Source organism: Branchiostoma floridae, chromosome 12 (genome assembly GCF_000003815.2).
Source record: "Branchiostoma floridae strain S238N-H82 chromosome 12, Bfl_VNyyK, whole genome shotgun sequence".
NCBI lineage: Eukaryota > Metazoa > Chordata > Leptocardii > Amphioxiformes > Branchiostomatidae > Branchiostoma > Branchiostoma floridae.
In genome coordinates this window covers 316612-334542 of record NC_049990.1, presented here as the reverse complement: position 1 = coordinate 334542, position 17931 = coordinate 316612, and the positions used below count along the sequence as shown (strand labels likewise).

General features: G+C 42.6%; 3 protein-coding genes across 17 annotated transcripts in view; all 3 read left to right on the top strand.

Moving 5' to 3' along the window:
• The window catches only part of LOC118427794 (disks large homolog 2-like), a 104620-nt gene extending 101785 nt beyond the window's left edge, over positions 1 to 2835 (top strand). For all 15 annotated transcript variants that reach the window (XM_035837743.1, XM_035837742.1, XM_035837737.1 and 12 more), the window contains one exon: positions 95 to 2835. In XM_035837743.1, coding sequence (XP_035693636.1) covers positions 95 to 296 — 202 coding nt within the window. In that variant the 3' untranslated portion in view covers positions 297 to 2835. The remainder of the gene's footprint in view (positions 1 to 94) is intronic.
• Positions 2836 to 7297: 4462 nt separating this feature from the next.
• Positions 7298 to 13119, top strand: LOC118427884. Its single transcript, XM_035837847.1, has 4 exons — positions 7298 to 7595; positions 10326 to 10386; positions 11507 to 11678; positions 13020 to 13119. The coding sequence occupies exons 1-4, from the start codon at positions 7593 to 7595 to the stop codon at positions 13117 to 13119; spliced, it is 336 nt and encodes a 111-aa protein (XP_035693740.1). The 5' UTR covers positions 7298 to 7592.
• A 665-nt stretch (positions 13120 to 13784) lies between these two features.
• LOC118427839 lies at positions 13785 to 17663 on the top strand. Its single transcript, XM_035837810.1, has 4 exons — positions 13785 to 13838; positions 15075 to 15104; positions 15231 to 15506; positions 15859 to 17663. Exons 1-4 carry the CDS (start codon positions 13826 to 13828, stop codon positions 16191 to 16193), a joined length of 654 nt encoding a protein of 217 aa, XP_035693703.1. The 5' UTR covers positions 13785 to 13825; the 3' UTR covers positions 16194 to 17663.
• The last annotated feature ends 268 nt before the right edge of the window (positions 17664 to 17931 follow it).

Sequence of the window (17931 nt, the reverse complement as noted above, 5' to 3'; positions counted from 1 at the left end):
ATGTTTCCCAGCATGTCAAGCAGCATTTGACCCCACATCCTGACCTCTAGCATTTTCAGCCATGGCCCTTGACCTATGACCTTTGCCCTTGCAGGGAAATGAACAAGCGAATCACAGAAGAACAGGCCAGGAAAACATACGAGCGTGCACAGAAACTTGAGCAGGAGTTCGCCGAGTACTTCACGGCGATCGTTCAGGGCGACACCATCGACGAGATCTACGACAAGGTCAAGGGCGTGATCCAGGACAACTCGCAGCAGACCGCGTGGGTTCCCGCCAAGGAGAAGCTCACGTGAAGCGGCGCCTGGTCCCGGAGCGGTCGGCCGGCGGGGGGAGGGGGGCGTGACAGGCAGCCCAGCACCGTTCTCTCATAAACACAACCTTTTCTGTGATTATTTTTGGCGACGCCCTCGGGGCGGAGCCTTGGGTGACTTCCTGAGGAAAGCAAGAAGCAATACTGAAATCTGTCAGGATCGTACCACTATGGGCAGGGGGGACACAGCTCCACATTTCCATATATGAACAGCTGTAACCATATTGGGTGGGGAGAGTGATTGACAGCTGCCTGTCACGGCGCCGCCCGCCCGTCGGGGGGAGGGATGATGTAACTATGCACAGAGACGGGACGTTAGCGTGACGTTTTCTTCTGCACGTGCCAAGAAGGGCAGGCAAGGCACCTGCCGACGTTCTTAACCGCGGGAGAAGCCGTTCTTAAGAAGGGGACTAAGACGTCTTGTAATGAGGGGACTCGGGGACAAGTTTTTACCACAACAGATCGTAGACTAGTGTTGATTGATTCTTCCCTCTCTTTAACTCTTTGGAGCGGCAGCTGCAGTTCTTACACCAGCTGCCAGGGGTCTCTCCTCGGCGGCCCCAGAGAAACCAAAGTCGTTCCTTTAGTAGACATGACAGAAGAGAAATGGACACGGGCAGGCAGCTGATGCTGTGTGAGAAGACCCAAAACTCCCTTTGAAAACCTGGAAAGAAAAAAAAAAGACGGGGGGCAGTTTAGAGCCCCTGAAACGTGGCACCCAGCCCCCATATTGTTTGACATGGGCGGTGGATAGAAGGAGGGAATGAAAGGTTGTGAGAGGAAAAGTCACGGAGAGATCACGAGTGAGGTAGTAGGTAGAGGCACAAAAGGAAGATTTTGGGCTGACTCTGTAGATTTGCTTGTATTGATAAAAATTGTACAGTACAAAGTTTATAAATGTGTTAGTGATAGCATGAGATTCACCAAAAATTTATTTTCCACTATATGAGAAACTACAAAAGGTTGTAGGGTCACCTGGAGGTCAAAGGTCATCTCCATGGTAATGCATGGTAGGGCTTCCATTGGTCCATATACTCACACTCTGTTTGTCTGCCGTTTCCTTTGGACCAATGAGGACCCAGTCAGCCCGGCATGTAAAGTAACAGTCGTGACTGTTTTTCCACTCCTTGTACACATCCTCAAAGTTGTAACCTGATATCCTCAGAGAGAACTAAGATGTAACACGATCTTTCTGACTTGTGAAAAGCAATCTCTCCTGTTAAAGACTCCAGTGTAAAAAGAAGAAAGCGTCCGACACTTTGTGTGACACACTTGAAGACTTCTTACTAAAACCCGAGGAACTCTGGTTGATTCGGTTCCTGTCTTGTATGTACTACTAACTTGCATGTACCGCCGTTCGACCCGCATGGACCACAGTTCGGACAAGTACCACTGTTCGGACAAGTACTGCTGTTCGTACCACAGTTCGGACACGTACCACTGTTCAGACCACACTTCCAACGCCAAAACTGGGAATGTTCAAATTTCCACGCATGAAAAAAAACACGGCAAAACGCCACAAAATTCCTGATACAGGCAGACCCGGGGTGGTAGCCAACTGTACGGAGGGGGGGGGGGTGAAGACGTGTTTACTATGGTTGCTATAGCAACACGGAACAGTGAACTAGTCCACGACGTTTGTAGGGGGAGGAGGGTCCATTTTGAGACGGAAAGCGTCAGCTAGCCCCTGTGTAGTCCACATTTTGTGAAGGTCTTTTTTAGACAACGAAAGTTTCAAAACTTCAAATGCAGCTTGGTTCCCCCCGTGGCCTTTCAATAATGGAAGATCCCACTGTGCATACTCCCCTTCCTGCTTGATGGTAGAGCAGCCCTGCAAGCTGCCTTCCCATTGGCTACCATAGAATGAAACTAAAGGCCTATTGGTTGCCTACCTAAAACCAGCCAATGGGAATCCTGCTTCCAGGGCAGAACCTATTTAAATCCGGCAGAGCTGCATGGGTGTTGGTTATTTTTATAGTGTAGTGAGAGAAAAAAAAGAGAAAAATTGATGGCAAAATTTATTCTTACCGACCCGTGATTTCTGGTAAGGAAAGTCGCTTTCCTGTGTAGCGTGTAGTTTCTTGTTTGTATGTAAGTAGTGAGTAACTATGGCAACGATCTCCGTGGCAATATCTTATCCTGTCTCAGCGTAGTGCAGTGCCTGGCGTGTGTGCCAGGCGGCGCTAAGTTCTATAGTTGACAGCGTTCCTACTTACAATGACTGTAATTTTGCCATCAATTGCACGTGTGTACGACTGAAATAATGGAATAGAAATTGACATAAAATTGCTGACTTTTGTGAAATCTTTATGGTATTTTTGTCTTCTTCCCAGGAATGTTGCATTTTGTAAATCATGCGTTCGTTGGTCCCTCCTATGACTGTGTGTCGACCTGTTTGTGTTTTTGCCGGACGATGTCCTGAACTTTGAACTTTGAACCACCCGAACTTGAACCCCAGCCAGGTGGACTGTACACAGCCTATGTTAACAGGACTTACAATAAATACACTTAACAACATCTTATTCCTTTGTCAAATATGTAGTTTCTGTGAATTTCTTCATGTCCTTGTTTCTAGCCTGGGTACCAGACAGGTAGTAGTTCGCTGCTACGTTCGCTACCCGTCTGGGAAACTGTACATTCAGACCTTTTGGTGGGGACGTAAGTTGATGAGCGAGTTAAGGAATGGGTTTACTTGTTCGATAACAACAGGCCTCTGGCAAGCGGAACCCAAGCTTAATTCGCTTGTGTAGGGACCAATCAGCGCCCTCGTGCAAAATTTGGACAATTCCAGACATTAGAGATTTCAAGGTTCCCAGCAAATAGCAGAAAAGAGACTGTATGTATTGTATGATAAAAGTAGACTGAAGCAAACTACTATAAGTATGGTACCCAGGCTTGCTTTAGCATTACCACTACAATGTCCATGAAGCCACTGGGGAGGCCTGTCTGAAAGCCAGACAGATCAGCTGTCTGTGGATCATACCACATTACTTGCAGAAAGGGAATGTCAGCCTGCAATGCTGCAGTACATAAAAATACTGCAAGGGGGCCCCAAATCGGCCTGTTTCTTTGGGACATTACCAAAGTAACTACCCACATACCATCATCATCATCATTGGCCTTCAAACAAATCTGTCAAAAGGATCTGTAGTTTTAGCTGCACATTCAAACCTTTTGGTGGTGACGTCAGGTGATGGGCGAATTAAGGAATGGGTTTTAGAGCGCTTGTTCGATGACATCATGCCCTTCCGCAAGCGGACTTGGGGCATTTCCGGTGTTGGAACACCGGTTCGAAAGAGCACTTGAACCCATTCTTTAATTCGCTGATGTGTAGAGACCAACCAGTGCTCTCTTCCAAAGTTTGGATGATTCCAGACATTAGAGATTTCAAGGTTCCCAGTGAAGAGCAGAAAAGTGACTATATATGTTGTATAATAAAAGTAGAAGCGAACTACTATCAGGACTGTACCCACTACCCAGGCTACCTTGCTTTACTTAGAGTTGATTCCGAGTCACCGCGAGGGTTGCCATTGTCATCATTTACAAATGATTTCAATTGTTTTCAATTATATGTCCAGGAGATTTTATACTTTTCAAATATGTCTAACGCTATTTGAACTTTCTAAATATTTTCCCAGGTCTGTAAAACCTTTGAAATATTCCCGATGTGGAACAGAATACTTCTAACAGTTTGTAAACAATGTTACCAGCATTTTGCCATTATTTACCATTTTCTACCATTTTTTGTAATATTGGGTCAGTGGGCTAGGAAGAAAGCAATTCACACATCCTTGCAAAGTACGGCTGGGTGTCATGTCAATGGCCTACCACAAAGGACCCACCAGTGCCCATCAGTGAAATCTAAAAATATACCAGGCAGACAAAAGGGGCTAACTTTTATGGGGCAATGAATTAATTCTACCATTTGGCAAGGTTTACCATTTTTTGTAAATATTTCTAAAAATGAAAGAATCCTGCAGATATTTAAAGATTATGTTAAATAAAGACATTTTTGTGTGATCTCTTTCAAAATGTTTCCAAAGTATTCAAAGGAATTCAAATAGATTCAAAATTCCATATTAATATTTTTGAAAAAAATTATAATTGTTGGGGCTTAGATATTCTTTTATTAAAAATAATTCCAACTTATTACAATTATTGTCTAAAAACCCTCATGGTGTCTCGGAATGGACTCTAGCAATTCTCAGTACAATGTGCATCAAGCCACTGGGGGGGGGGGGGGGAGTACATGATACTGACTTCGTACATCGACGTCGTTTTGCGGTATGCTTACACACGTATCACGTACCACACACGTACAACGTATCACTCACGTATCACACACGTATAACGTATCAATCGCGTATCACACACGTATCACACACGTATAACGTATCACACACGTATAACGTATCACTCACGTACCACACACGTATAACGTATCACTCGCGTATCACACACGTATGACGTATCACACATGTATGACGTATCACACACGTATGACGTATCACACGTTTCACCAGACACACTATTTCAATGTAGTAAAAGCTGACAGACACGTTTATGTTGATATTTTCCGCCTTTTTTACTATTATGACTCCTTTTTCAATAAAAGTAAGTCAAGTTTTGAATTTGCCAGAGCGGAGTTCATGCAAATATGAAAGAGATCCACATTTCTCTATTCTTGGTACATTCAAACAGTTGAACTCTTCTTTAACAACGAAATTCCTCATTGCATCGCCTTGACAATTGGTTATTGGGTGGGCCAACTACTCACTCTTTGCAGCCAGGGGCTGAATTGCGAGGAGCTTACAATGGGCGGGGCTAAATCACAAGGGTCTGGAGCGAGCTGCCATTCAGCGCCACTCAGGTGACCTCAATACGACTGTCGCAAGTGTCGCACGTATGGCAGGTTCCTTAACGTGCCTGGGGTATGGCTCTCCCCAGACACGGGACCTCCATTTAACGTCCTAGCCGAAGCTAGGTACTCATTTTCACCTGAGTATAGTGAGGTAAGTCGTGTAAAGTGCCTTTCCAAAGGACACAAGATCGGTGACACGCAGCTGGATTCGAACCTGCAACCTCTTGGTCACGGGCCGAACACAATACCACTGTGCTACGCGGTCATCGATTTGAAGTGTAACTGGCCCGTTAATAACATGTATTCTGTCTGGAAACTTGTTTTGGTCTCAAACATTCAGACGTATGCACTGTTTTCACTTTATACAGATTGCAACATAAAGTCAAAACAGTGCATCCGTCTGTATGTTTTGACTTCATTAAGATTGCAACATTAAAAAAATATTATTATGTATATACCTTGAATCACTATGTTGTGTAAATTTTATGTATTACTGTGTTTGTATTTCTTGCCCAAGGCCAGCCCTGTGATGGCCACGGCTTGTTGGGTGGCCTTGTGACTGTACGAGGGGTGATCAATAAATCCTCGGCCTCATCCAGAAATAATAAGCACAACTCAGATTTCGAAGCATAGATGTCAAGTATAAAGTCTTATATGAAAGTGTACCAACATGCAAATTATTGTGATCATTACTTTGCAGGCGACACCCAGTAATGTTAGGTAAGGCCACAGCAATTAAATTTTATGACATCCTCAGCAGACAGCAAAAATAGTGCGATAGGGCGAAAAAAAAACAAGATGGGTGAAAAAAAACAAGATGGCTACATTTTCAAAAATAGGCACCATGAAGTTGTGATGACTGTTGTAAAAAGAACTAAAGGGACAAAACATCGCATCAGAGCCAACAAGGAATTCATTTCTGTATTTAAGACATGTACTGGTGTGGTAAAAGTGACACAAGTGTGGTAGACTAGCATCACCAACAAAGTTGGTCACCACACTCTTAGCTTCCATATTGGTGTCACTTTTACAACTATCCAATAAGTTTCATTTCTACAACTATAGTTATGGCTACCTCCCTAGTGTGACTTCTACAAGTACAATTATTAGGCTACAACACAATATATTTGCTAATTTTGGTACTTTATCGTCATGTTGACCATCCTGCAGAAGAAAAAAAATTCTTGTTTTTTTCTGAAATCAGGCAAAAATTAATGAGCGCGCTGATGTCATCCATAAAATTTACATGCTGTGGCCTAAGGGAAAGGAAAATAATGTAACAATTGAGCTGCGACCTGAGGTGTGCGGGTCAACTTGCGCTGCTGGAAGTCAGACAGCCAACTCTTTTTGCTTGAAATAGGAAGAGAATCATTATCAAACATTTTGACAATGTCTTTTTGTTAATGACAAAGAATTTACTTCATGGGGAACTTGACCCACACATGTCTGATCACAATTCTCCATTGTTTCTCTCGCTACTTACATTCTGATGTGCAAAAAAAAAACGAATGCCGGGAAAGTAATGACTACAATGATAAAAGACTTCATACTATGAAGTTGTGCCTCGAAAACTGATGGATATGCAGCCGAATAAATCAAATCAAATCAAATCAAATCTCTAGGTGAGGCCGAAAACTTATTGATCACCCCTCGTAACATCAGCCAAACGAATAGATAAATAAATAAACTTGTTTCGGTTCTCTAACATACAGACGGATGCACTGTTTTGACTTTATGTTGCAGTCTGAATAAAGTCAAAACAGTGCATCGCGTCTGTATATTTGAGACCGTAACAAATTTCCAGACAGTGTAACATGTCATATTATTATCGGTCCAATTACACGAAAAATGGATTACCAGGGCAATTTTCGTTGTTAGAGAAGAGTTTAAACATTACTTATCTATTCGTTTGGAAAGATGGACGTTTGAAACCACAGTTGGTCGAGTTAATATCCACAAGTACCGTTTCTTTTAGATACAACGAATATAGGTTACCCCGCGGATAAAGGTGTGCTAGCGTTATGTGGCGTATTCTTTCTGTGATAAACTGTGAGTAAACACACAATTCAGGAAGGCATTGCCGTTTTCTGCGCATGTAAGTTTGTTTTTCTGAAATAGATAAAACAAAAAACCTGCATTGCGTTCGTGTCACGTGGCCCGACGTCATTTGTCCGTCTGCAGACGTCATGGGTTGCCATGGATACCTCTGTAATTAAAAGATGGACGTGAACGAGTGCTGGAAGGCTATTGGTTATCGCCATGGAAACAAGCCTCTCTCCCGCTCAGGATAAAGTCCTGCAGGAGAGTGAGATTATCCAGACCAGACCTGAGACCTGAGGATCACCGACACATCTTATAGCTGACATCAATCTGGTATCAACTTACTTCACCGTCAGCCCAGAAACTTTCAGCGAAGTAATGGTGAGTTTTAGCTATTTCTAATGAAAGATTCACACGTAAAAAGGCCTGGCAGCGTTATTTTCAATGCAAAAGAATGCTTGCTACTTGCACAAAGTGTATACCGTCAATTTCCTTGGGCATATTTATGACTACCGTGTTTTGTCTTTTTTTGCCATGCTGTATCAAGACGTTTTCTCATGTCGAGTGTACTGCTTTGGGCCAACTTTTATCTACTTCCCAGTTCTTTATTTGGACATTTAAGACTCGATATTGCTGATAAATCACCATATGCTATTCTGACATCGGTATTAGCCTGAAAACGTCTGGTAAATTATTCTTACCTCTGGTATGAAAACAATTCTCCTTCTAACATCACAAAACCCACACATAATAGAAAAGGTGGGATCTTTCGCCTTCCACTATCTTCGAAAAAGGAGTCGAACCCAATAACCCAGGATCTAGAGTTAGCATTTACTAGTATAGACGCTTGTGACATTGTTTTTACACTGTTTGAATCTCTTATGTTACCTGCAATTAGCCCACGGGTAAGAATTTGCAATAAACTTTATTATAAAACTTCTCTTTATAAAACTGTATAGACGGTGACAAGTATCCGCCTAACAGAAATCCTGTAACGCCGAATAGAAAAAAAGGTACAAACAAGAGTTCGTAGACCTCAGGCCTGCATGAAATGTATTGGGTTTCTGTAGACCTATTGTGTATTTTTGCCTTTTTGTCTGTGGTACGTGGTTGGAAAAATGAGCTTTTTACCGTGTTGGTTGTGCACCATGCAAAAGTCTGACTCTGAAATTCCATTTTCTGAATTTGTAAGTTTGGACATGGATGAACATTACTTATTTTGGATTTCTTAAGTATGTAACCAACCACAGTACTTTGAAGTTGTTGAGACGCTACCTTTTTTTGTCTCAGATGGCCCATGCACATGTAGTTACTCTGTCACATGATATACTAATATCTTCCTATTTCAATGTACTGACCTAATGCAGCTGCTAAGTCTCCTTGGTTTGTGTTCTTCCAATGATATTCATTAAAGATTTATTTCTGGGGTGTTATTCACTTGACATCGGAATGTTACTTGCATAATTTGACCAATGATACTTTTATCTGTAGTTCCATAGACATTAGACAATATGAATAGTGGTAGCCCCCATGCAGCAGCAACAGTTAGTCCCCAGGGTGGTATGATATTTTCATTCAATCCATCCAACCCAAACCTAAATCTCCTGTAGTATCTAAGCCAAATTTAACAGCATAATTTACTATGAAAAATGTCCTTGTCAATCCCATTTATAGATGGCAAGCTGCTGGCAATGGAAGCTTTGAAAAGTTCAGAAGCTGTTGTAGTCAGAGCAAACACCCAGCAAACATCCCCGCAAACCAATGAGCAGTTGCTTAGAAGGGGAATTTCATCATATATTTGCCGCGACAAAATGCAACAAACGATACTGAATTTAAAACAGAACAAAGCTAAGCCTCCACCACTTAACCCTGCCTGTACCATAGATTAAGCAGGCCCAAAAACCAAGCGAATATGACTAGCCCAAAACTACAAATTACCTGTATACAGTATGGAAATGGCATTACCAAAGAAACAAAAAGAAACACAGGACAAATCATACACATACCTTTCTCTTATGCCCACACTCTATACAGTTCTCCTCCACATTAGAAAATTGCATCTTCTTCTGTTTAAGTTCAAGTTCAACCATGATTGCCAACAGGGTAAAGGAACTTGTACCGAAACTTAAAACTCAGTACTATACAGCTCTAGAAACACCACAAAGAGTAATAAGCAAACTCCAATTATACCTGACCAACAGATATATAATCTTGTACACTCCCGTCATCTGGCAAACTGTCAGTGCCACTAAGTAACCTGATACATTGAAGGTGGCCCAGGCCAGATGATGGTTCTACACCCAACCATAATCTGTTTTTAAAACCAAGCAGATATTGGGAGGATGCCCCAACCACACAAAAACAGGGTCAACCTATACAGTATCAAGTTCAAGCACTAGGCGGCCCAAAATCAAACCTGACCACCAGGACACCACAAACAACTCACGTACCAAATAGCAACACAATGGTACCTTGCGTTCCGGAGATACAGCGCACGCCCCGTGCCCGCACAAAAGGTAACCTAAAATGTCAAGTTCAAGCACCAAGGGCGCCAAAATCAAAATTGAGCATTATTCAGCCACCGCCGACACATGTGCCAAATATCATCGCGCCAGCACCAGCCGTTCAGAAGATATAACTCCGGAAACACCCCTCCCGGACACAAAATTCGACCTGCCGGGTCAAGTTCAAACGCGACAAGGCCCAAAGTCAATCCTAGGCAACAGGCAACAACCCCCCACCCATGCACCAAAAATCGTCGCAATCGCGCGTATCGTTCCAGACACACAGCGCCAAAAGTGCCCCCAAAACACCAAAAATGCCACCTGCAATGTCAAGTTCAAACGCCAGGAGGCCCAAAATCAAACCTGAGTGTCAGGCTACCACCCCCAACCCACGTACCAAAAATCGTCGTGCTCGCACCATCCGTTCACGAGATACAGCGCCCTACATCCCCGGCTACCGAAAAGTTCCCACCAGCATCAAAACCATACCTGCAACATGCAGGTAAATAGCGAATAGCGACGATAGCGGTCTTGACGTTGCTTTTTTCGGATCAGCTTTCAAGTGGTGTTCATGCTTATGTAATATGTGTTTATGCTGATATTGCAGATGGAGAGGACATTTCTCTTTTCTCTGGTGTTCTTGGCAATACCAGCACTGACCATCCAAAGTAAGGTCTTATTTCTGAAATTTTACATTTTTCCTACAATATGCTGACGTTTATTTTTATCCTCCTTCTTTCTCATATTGATCAAAGGTCCTTCGCTAAAGGTGTTAGCTTTTCATTTTAATGCCGAAGACGTGAAAGTTATTCTTCGTAATAAGTATATAGGGGTGTGTGTGTGTGTGGGGGGGGGGTGATGATGATACTTTCGCACCTTTTGTTGTTCATACAGACCTTCAAAAGAAATTTCATAATCTCTACCTTTACCCCAAAATGTACATCCTTTTCCAAGGATATACCTGAGTGGCGAGCCCCCACCAGACACTTGCGACAGTCGTATTGAGATCACCCGAGTGGCGCCGAATGACAGCTCGCTACAGACATTTGCGATTTAGCCCCGCCTATTGTAAGCTCCTCGCAATTCAGCCCCTGGCTGCCAAGCGAGAATAGTCACCCAATAACTATGATAACTATAAGATATAGTCTAGGCGATTGGTGCAAAATCAAGGCATTTTCAGGCAGAAATTCAGACAGTGGTACTCGTTGCCATGCAAAAACAGTTGCCTAGCAACAGTTGCCATGTAAAAGCAGGTTTCTTTTGGCACCACTCCTAGAATTGTTTCTATTGTTGTACAGAACACTTGTGCCAAGTTTCATGCTTTTATCATAATTTGAGCAATTTTTGCACCAATCGCCTAGACTAATAGTCTGAAATCGGTTTGTTTTATTTGGATCTGCATTCGTGTTACACTATTAAGGTTCACACCATTCTTCCTGGAGTCCATTTACAATACAGTGAAATTAACTTATGCTATTAGTAAACAGAAAATTAAACAAAATCAAATGTGGCAGAGACAAGGATCATGCCTACCTGCCTAAGTGCTTTATATATAATAGGCCAGGGACTGGCCCCTTGCTCCCCTCCGTCAGTACTCTCCAGACTGCACGCTCCTTAGCTGTTAGCACTTGTTTCCGCACACTTGAGACTCAGTACAATGTCTTTTGAAATTTGATCCTTCCAGAGCTTCGGGGGTCTACCCCGTGGCCTTGGCTTTTGGAACTCCTGGCAGTGGGTTTTATGGACTAATGTGGTTGGGTCAGGGATGATGGTACGCTTGTGTTGCAGTGTGTCGCGAAGGGTACCGCGAGTCGGACGGGAGATGCTTCTTTATCTCCGACGTGGAGAGGAGCTTCGGAGACGCGATAGTCGACTGCCAGAGCAGAGGCGGCGAGCTGGCTGTGATCGACACCGAGGAGGAGAGGCAGGCAGCCATGGAAGGAGCCAGCGGGGCTGTGCCGTGAGTTGGACTTGACTTGACTTTACCTAACTAAATAAATAAATGAATGAATGACTTGGATACACATTTAGCTTAACAATGTTGTTAGCTGAATAAAGAGACTTTTTTTACACAGCCATTGGTTTACAGTCAAACATGCCCAAGGGGGGACCGGAAAACAGCGGTCGATTTGGACAGGTGGTCGCTGAGAAGAGTATCGACTCAAAACATGCCCGATGCAAAGTATAAATGGTTGCCGTTTTGTTTAATGGCAAATGGCAAGCACACTGTACGCACGCAAAGAAGCGAGGTCTTTAATGTCAAATACAACACGCACACTGTAGTCTGTAAATTTAACCCCAAACTCCGACGCAAACTGGCCGATTTCGGCACAAAATCGCGCTAATTATCATCAAAAATCGATGAAAACCTCAATCTTGAAAATGATGCGGTCGTTATAGGTCCCAATTTGGGCCGGTCGCGGTCGCGTTGGCCAGGTGGTCGTTGAGAAATGGTCGCTCAATGCTTACGTCAATGGGAAAATAAATCGGGACCGAGAAAAAGCGGTCAAAATGGCCAGGTGGTCGCTGAGAACAGGTGGTCGCTCGGGCAGGTTTGACTGTATTCCACACCGACGTTTTGGTGACCGTCTGTCACCTTCTTCAGGGCAATTCTGACTGCCATGGTTTACATTGTACTGCAGGACAGGTGTCGCTGTTCTCTTTATTCAGTGACGTACCAACCGGGCTGATGAAACTATTCACGAATGTTGTTAGCTATTCTTCCTGTGGTCCACATAAAAATACATCAATACAATATCACACAATGGACATGACAGAAAGATTACAGAATTAAACACACTAAAATGACATCAGATGCATCATACATATGTACATTACAAACTACAGTTTCACTGTGCCTTTGTCGTTAGCAACTAGGGAGTAAATACTTGTACATGGGAGCTTGTACAGAATTAGTAGTCAAGAAAAACATGATACAAAACATGCACTGAGACCACAGTCTCGCTTCTCCTTGATCCCTACCCAAAATGTGGCTCTAGTATGATTCTGATGGTTCTGTTGTGTCCGTCTTACATGACGATTAGTAGAACTTTAATTATTGATTATTTTATTGTATTATATTGTATGAATTCTTTGTATGTTCGTCCGCATTTTTGTAGGTTCTGCCGCTACCAGCCCAAAGCTGCCTAGGCAGACTCTTGTAATGACTTGTCTCATCGTCAATAAAGAAAGAAAGAAAGAAAGAAAGAAAGAACTTGTCTCAGTCTAGTAATGACTAGGGACAGCCACAGTCAGTAGATCCAGTCACTATCACGAATGTTTTTGTGTATTTTTTTTACAGATACTGGATCAGCGGGGAAAGTGATGATCTGGATTTCTACAGCGATGCTGAGTTCAGGACTTTTACGTCTATATTAGGATTCAATTTCTCTGATTTATAAAGAATTTCATTGTGCTTTTACTTTCCGCTTGATCCATGGGTATATTAAATATGATCACCAATGTGTGTTTTATTTTCAGGAATCTGAACCCGTATATCTGTGAAGCCCCGGGTAAGTCGGCATTTTCGTTTTAGGAACGAAGAAGTCTTATGTGCATAGACGCGCGCGCGTGTGTGTGTGTTTGTGTGTTTGTATTTGTGCATGTGTGTGTTTGTGTGTGTGTGTGTGCGCGCGCGTGTGTGTATGTGTGTGTGTGTGTGCGCGCGCGCGTGTTTCTGTGTGAAGGTTTGTTTATTGTCTTTCCTTCGTACAAAACAGAATGAATTTTATATCACCATAGTTGATTATACAACAAACGCCACTATTTCAGAAATCACTTTGGGAGAGATACACTATATCAGTCTATAACTTTGTTTTTAAGGTAAGTTTTTTATTACCGGGCGCGCTTTACTACTAGACATAGTGCACCCCTTAGGCATTGGTTGATTATAGTGTCAGGGAGTTTTGTGTGCATTTATAACTATAATTTGCAAGACAAATTGTTGTGGAATAAGGGCGCATCTAAATATCATCTTTTCGTCACGTTTCAACCAACCAACCAACCAAAAGTTTAGCCAACAGTATGGCTGTGAACCAACAAGTATCTTTATAAAACCATTTACTGAATCAATCAAAACCTTTTTCTACAGTGGAGACAGCCACTATCATGACACCTACTGGTAAGTGAAAAACTACTGCCATGTACCCAACATCATAAAATTCTACACCGGAGAAGTCATGTTGCTAAAACAGCTAAAATGTCTAGCTGAGGCCCCCTTTCCACTAGACGGCGATCGCGCTGCGCTCTCTCTGCGACCTAAACAGGATATGTGTAACCTTCGATTTTATACTAGGTATATCATACAGCACGTAAAAGTGTGACTGAAAGAGGGACAAAACACGCAAATCGTAAAAAGATTTCGTTTTCTTTTCTATACAATACGTTGAGCGATCTGTCAAATTTTAGGTCGCAGAGAGTGCGCGGAGAGAGCGCCGTCCTAGTGGAAAGGGGGTATAAAGACACACAGCAAATATTTTCACTGCTGAACAATCAACCGGTAACACCATCACTTTCTCTCAATATTGTTGATGTTGCAATGTGTCAAAACATACAGACGGATGCACTGTTTTGACTTTATGTTGCAGTCTGAATAAAGTCAAAACAGTGCGTCCGTCTGTATGTTTGACACCCAAACCAGTTTCCAGACAGTAAAAAATGTCTTGTTAATAATGGTCTAGAAATTACATTACACTAGAAATGGATTGTCTGAGCAATGCAAAGAGGTATTACATTAAACGCATTTCGTTGTTAAGGAAAAGTTTAAACACTATTTATTTATCTATTCGTTTGGCTGATGTTACAGTCAGCCAAGGCCGCCCAACTAGCCGTGGCTATTACAGGGCTGGCCTTGGGAGAGAAATACAAATACAGTAGATAACAAACTAAGTACAGTGACACATAAAATGTACACAAAATGGTGATACAAGGTATATACATAATAATACTTTTTTAACGCTGCAACCTGAGTAAAGTAAAAACATATTTTATGTTGCAATTTGAATAAAGTAAAAACACTGCGTCCGTCTGTATGTTCGAGACAAAAACATTTTCCAAACTGTGAAACATGTCCTATAATAATATTAATGATATCAACTGTTGAGCTAAATATTTTGTCTTATGTACAAAATTAGTTTTTTACACAGAGAAAGGTCCCTAAGCGTGATCCGTACATTTGCTTTGAATGAAGTCAGAGATGAAGCTGTACGTGTGTTGGGTGGAAGTGAGTTCCACAGTTGTGTGACCCTGTGGAAGAAGGCTTTCTGTGACACTTTTTGGGGTTTGCATTGACAGATTATTCTATATACACTGTTGGGTCTGAGTTTCTGTATCAAAACGCTTTCTTTTGTTGTCCTAGAGTGTCCTCCATCGAGTCCGCGGCCTACAGGTGAGCCACGCAAGATTTCAGCATCAGACAAGTGTGCTTTGAAAAAAACAATTTTTCGAAGGCTAAATAAATAAACTGAAATGAAAAAATGAATCCACCAGTAATTACAGTAAATCGTGTGTTTAGAATTTGACTACTCCGCCGCACTGAGCGAGTCCACCGCCCTGTCTGGCCTGCTGGGCCCTGCCGTTTCTGCGGAGCTGGGCATGGACAGCTTCCTGAGCGACCTGCAGGAGTACCAGCCACACGACGGCGCGCCGATCTCAGACCTGCCCGCCACGGCCAGCATCACGATCCAGCCGGAGCAGTGGGCTCTCAGCTACACCGACCCGCGTACGCCGGGCGTCACCACTGCGCTCATCCTGCCAGAAACCAGGAACTTTCCTAATCTTGGATTACCAGGTGCGTTGGTAACGCTAGTTCACCTATATCCGCAGGGTAACCTATATCCGTTGCTCGGTGAAAACATTGCATTTTGGTGTACCAAGTCTACGAACGGTGGTTTCAAATTTCAATATTTTGATTATACTGCAATCTGAATAGCATTTGCTATTAGAGGATCTTAGAGTTCATAGGTAGCTTAGCAAAGCTGAATACAATAGTACTTGGCTAATGCTTGAGATGACCTACAGTAAATAATAACGGTTTTCATACTTGTGACACGTCACATTTTTGCCTTGTCGTTTGTGGCCCACAGTTTGAATTTTTCCGGTGCCTGGCCGTGCTTCTGAAATGTCCTTCTCCTTCTCTGCAGGCGAGTTTCCCAGCTACATCATGACAGCCCTCCAACAGAACCTTCCGCAGTTCTACAACCAATTCCTGACAGAGATGGAGGCGAGCTATGCCACCTCGCGCGCCGTTACCATGGAAACTGATGACGCCACCTACGGACCGGACGCCGCCTGCCCCTACCCCCTGCGAACCGACCTGGGCAGCGGATTCGCCCTGGAACGCCTCGGGCCGACCTTGTGCAAAGTCAACAACAGGTTCACTGGCGTCTACCCGGGCGACGGGCGGCGTTTTGTCATCGACGTGGGGATAGATTGGGGACGTTGGTGGGTTGGAATTACGATAGTTATCACCTTCTGAAGAATCTTTTAGGACGGACCTAAGACCCCCTTTCCACTAGACGGCGATCACGCTGCTGCTGCGACCTAAACCCGATTCATGTAATGTTCGATTTCATACAGGGTATATCATACAAAATCAAAAAGGGTGCCTGGAAAAGGCAACAAGACACACATAGTGTAAAAATATTTGTTTCCTTTCATACAGGTCTTTAAGCGCTCTGTCAAATTTTAGGTCGCGAGTGAGAGCGCTGTTCTAGTAGAAAGGGGGTATAAAGCCAAGGTGCACTCTCACTGCACTTAAGTCAAGCTTGCGTCACTGCGGGGTTCGTTCACTGCGTCACTGTTTTGGTATTTTCGCCGATTTTATAGTAGATATTCCGGAATACGTAAGACTATGACTTAAAAGACGACAAAATACACAAAAGTAATAAAATTCGTTCTTTATCTCTGAAGTGCCTTGCCAAATAGTAATCTTCCGAACCCCGCAGTGACGCAAGCTTGACACAAGTGCAGTGAGAGTGCACCTTAACAGAAACGCCACGTACACAACCCACGAGTAATGCACATCAGCCAAAGGGCTGAAGTCCTCTTCTTCTTCTTCGCATAGAAGCCATTGCCATAAAACAATGATAAGTATACTGAAGAATATCAGAGATCACAATAATATGCTGGTCACCTTACGTTATCATATTTTCCCATGGCGTTTGATTTGTCATGGTTTTCTGTTGATACCAAACTAGAGCAATGGAAAATATGTGCAGCAAAATTAGACATCGACAAGGAATACACACTACGGTTTCATACTGCATCTGTGTAATATGGAAATATAAACTTGTAGGATAACAAAAGGATGACGACAAAATATCACTTAGTTATATATATATATATCAAATATTAAGCAGGACGATAGTATTTAAGATAATTAAATATTGTTTATGTTATTGGTAATGATGTATTTACAACTAAGTTTGAGCGCCGCAGCTTGCTGCTTTTTTAGGAACTTGCTTCTATCCTCAATAAAAAATTTGAAACGGAATATCGTATGCCATTCATTTCTTTACTAGCTGTCACGAATCTTTCAACTGATGAGCCTTTTGAAATATTGATGCTTCGATCTCCTATTACTCACTCACTCATGGGTCAAAACAATAACATAAATGACCATTAAGCCTCCAAATCAGACAACACAGCATTTATTCTGCACGAGAGACATTTGTGAACAGACTGGACTGGCACTTGTAATCATACAGCCAAGAAAGGACAGTAAACAGCATGCAACGACTACAAAATGTACCAACCAAAAATCTTCAGGTGTTTTTGAGTCATGATCCTATCTAACTATTCAAGTTTCTGAATTACATTGTATTCTACCAAGGAGGTTTCATTTTCTTGATTCTATGTACTAAAAACAAATGTGTTTAAATGGCCAACTCTAAATAAGGACTACCAATAAGGCCATTTTTGGTGGTCCCCATTTTTTGCCATTGAAAAAAAAAACGTTAAAAATTCTGGTTTAACAGTAAAATAGAGACTAATCAGATGACGGAAAGAAATGCCTCCTGATGGTGATTTTGAGAACTGCAAGTTACAGTAATGTTCATCCAAGCTATGGTCCAGTCACTGATGAAATAGTAGAAGCTTTCTGAAATGTCTGACTGTTTACTTCTCCAGTTCCAGTTGCATGAGTAACTTTTACATGGAGTATCGCATTACCTTGATGTCTATTCTACGTAATGTCAGCCTTATTTGTTTTGCTA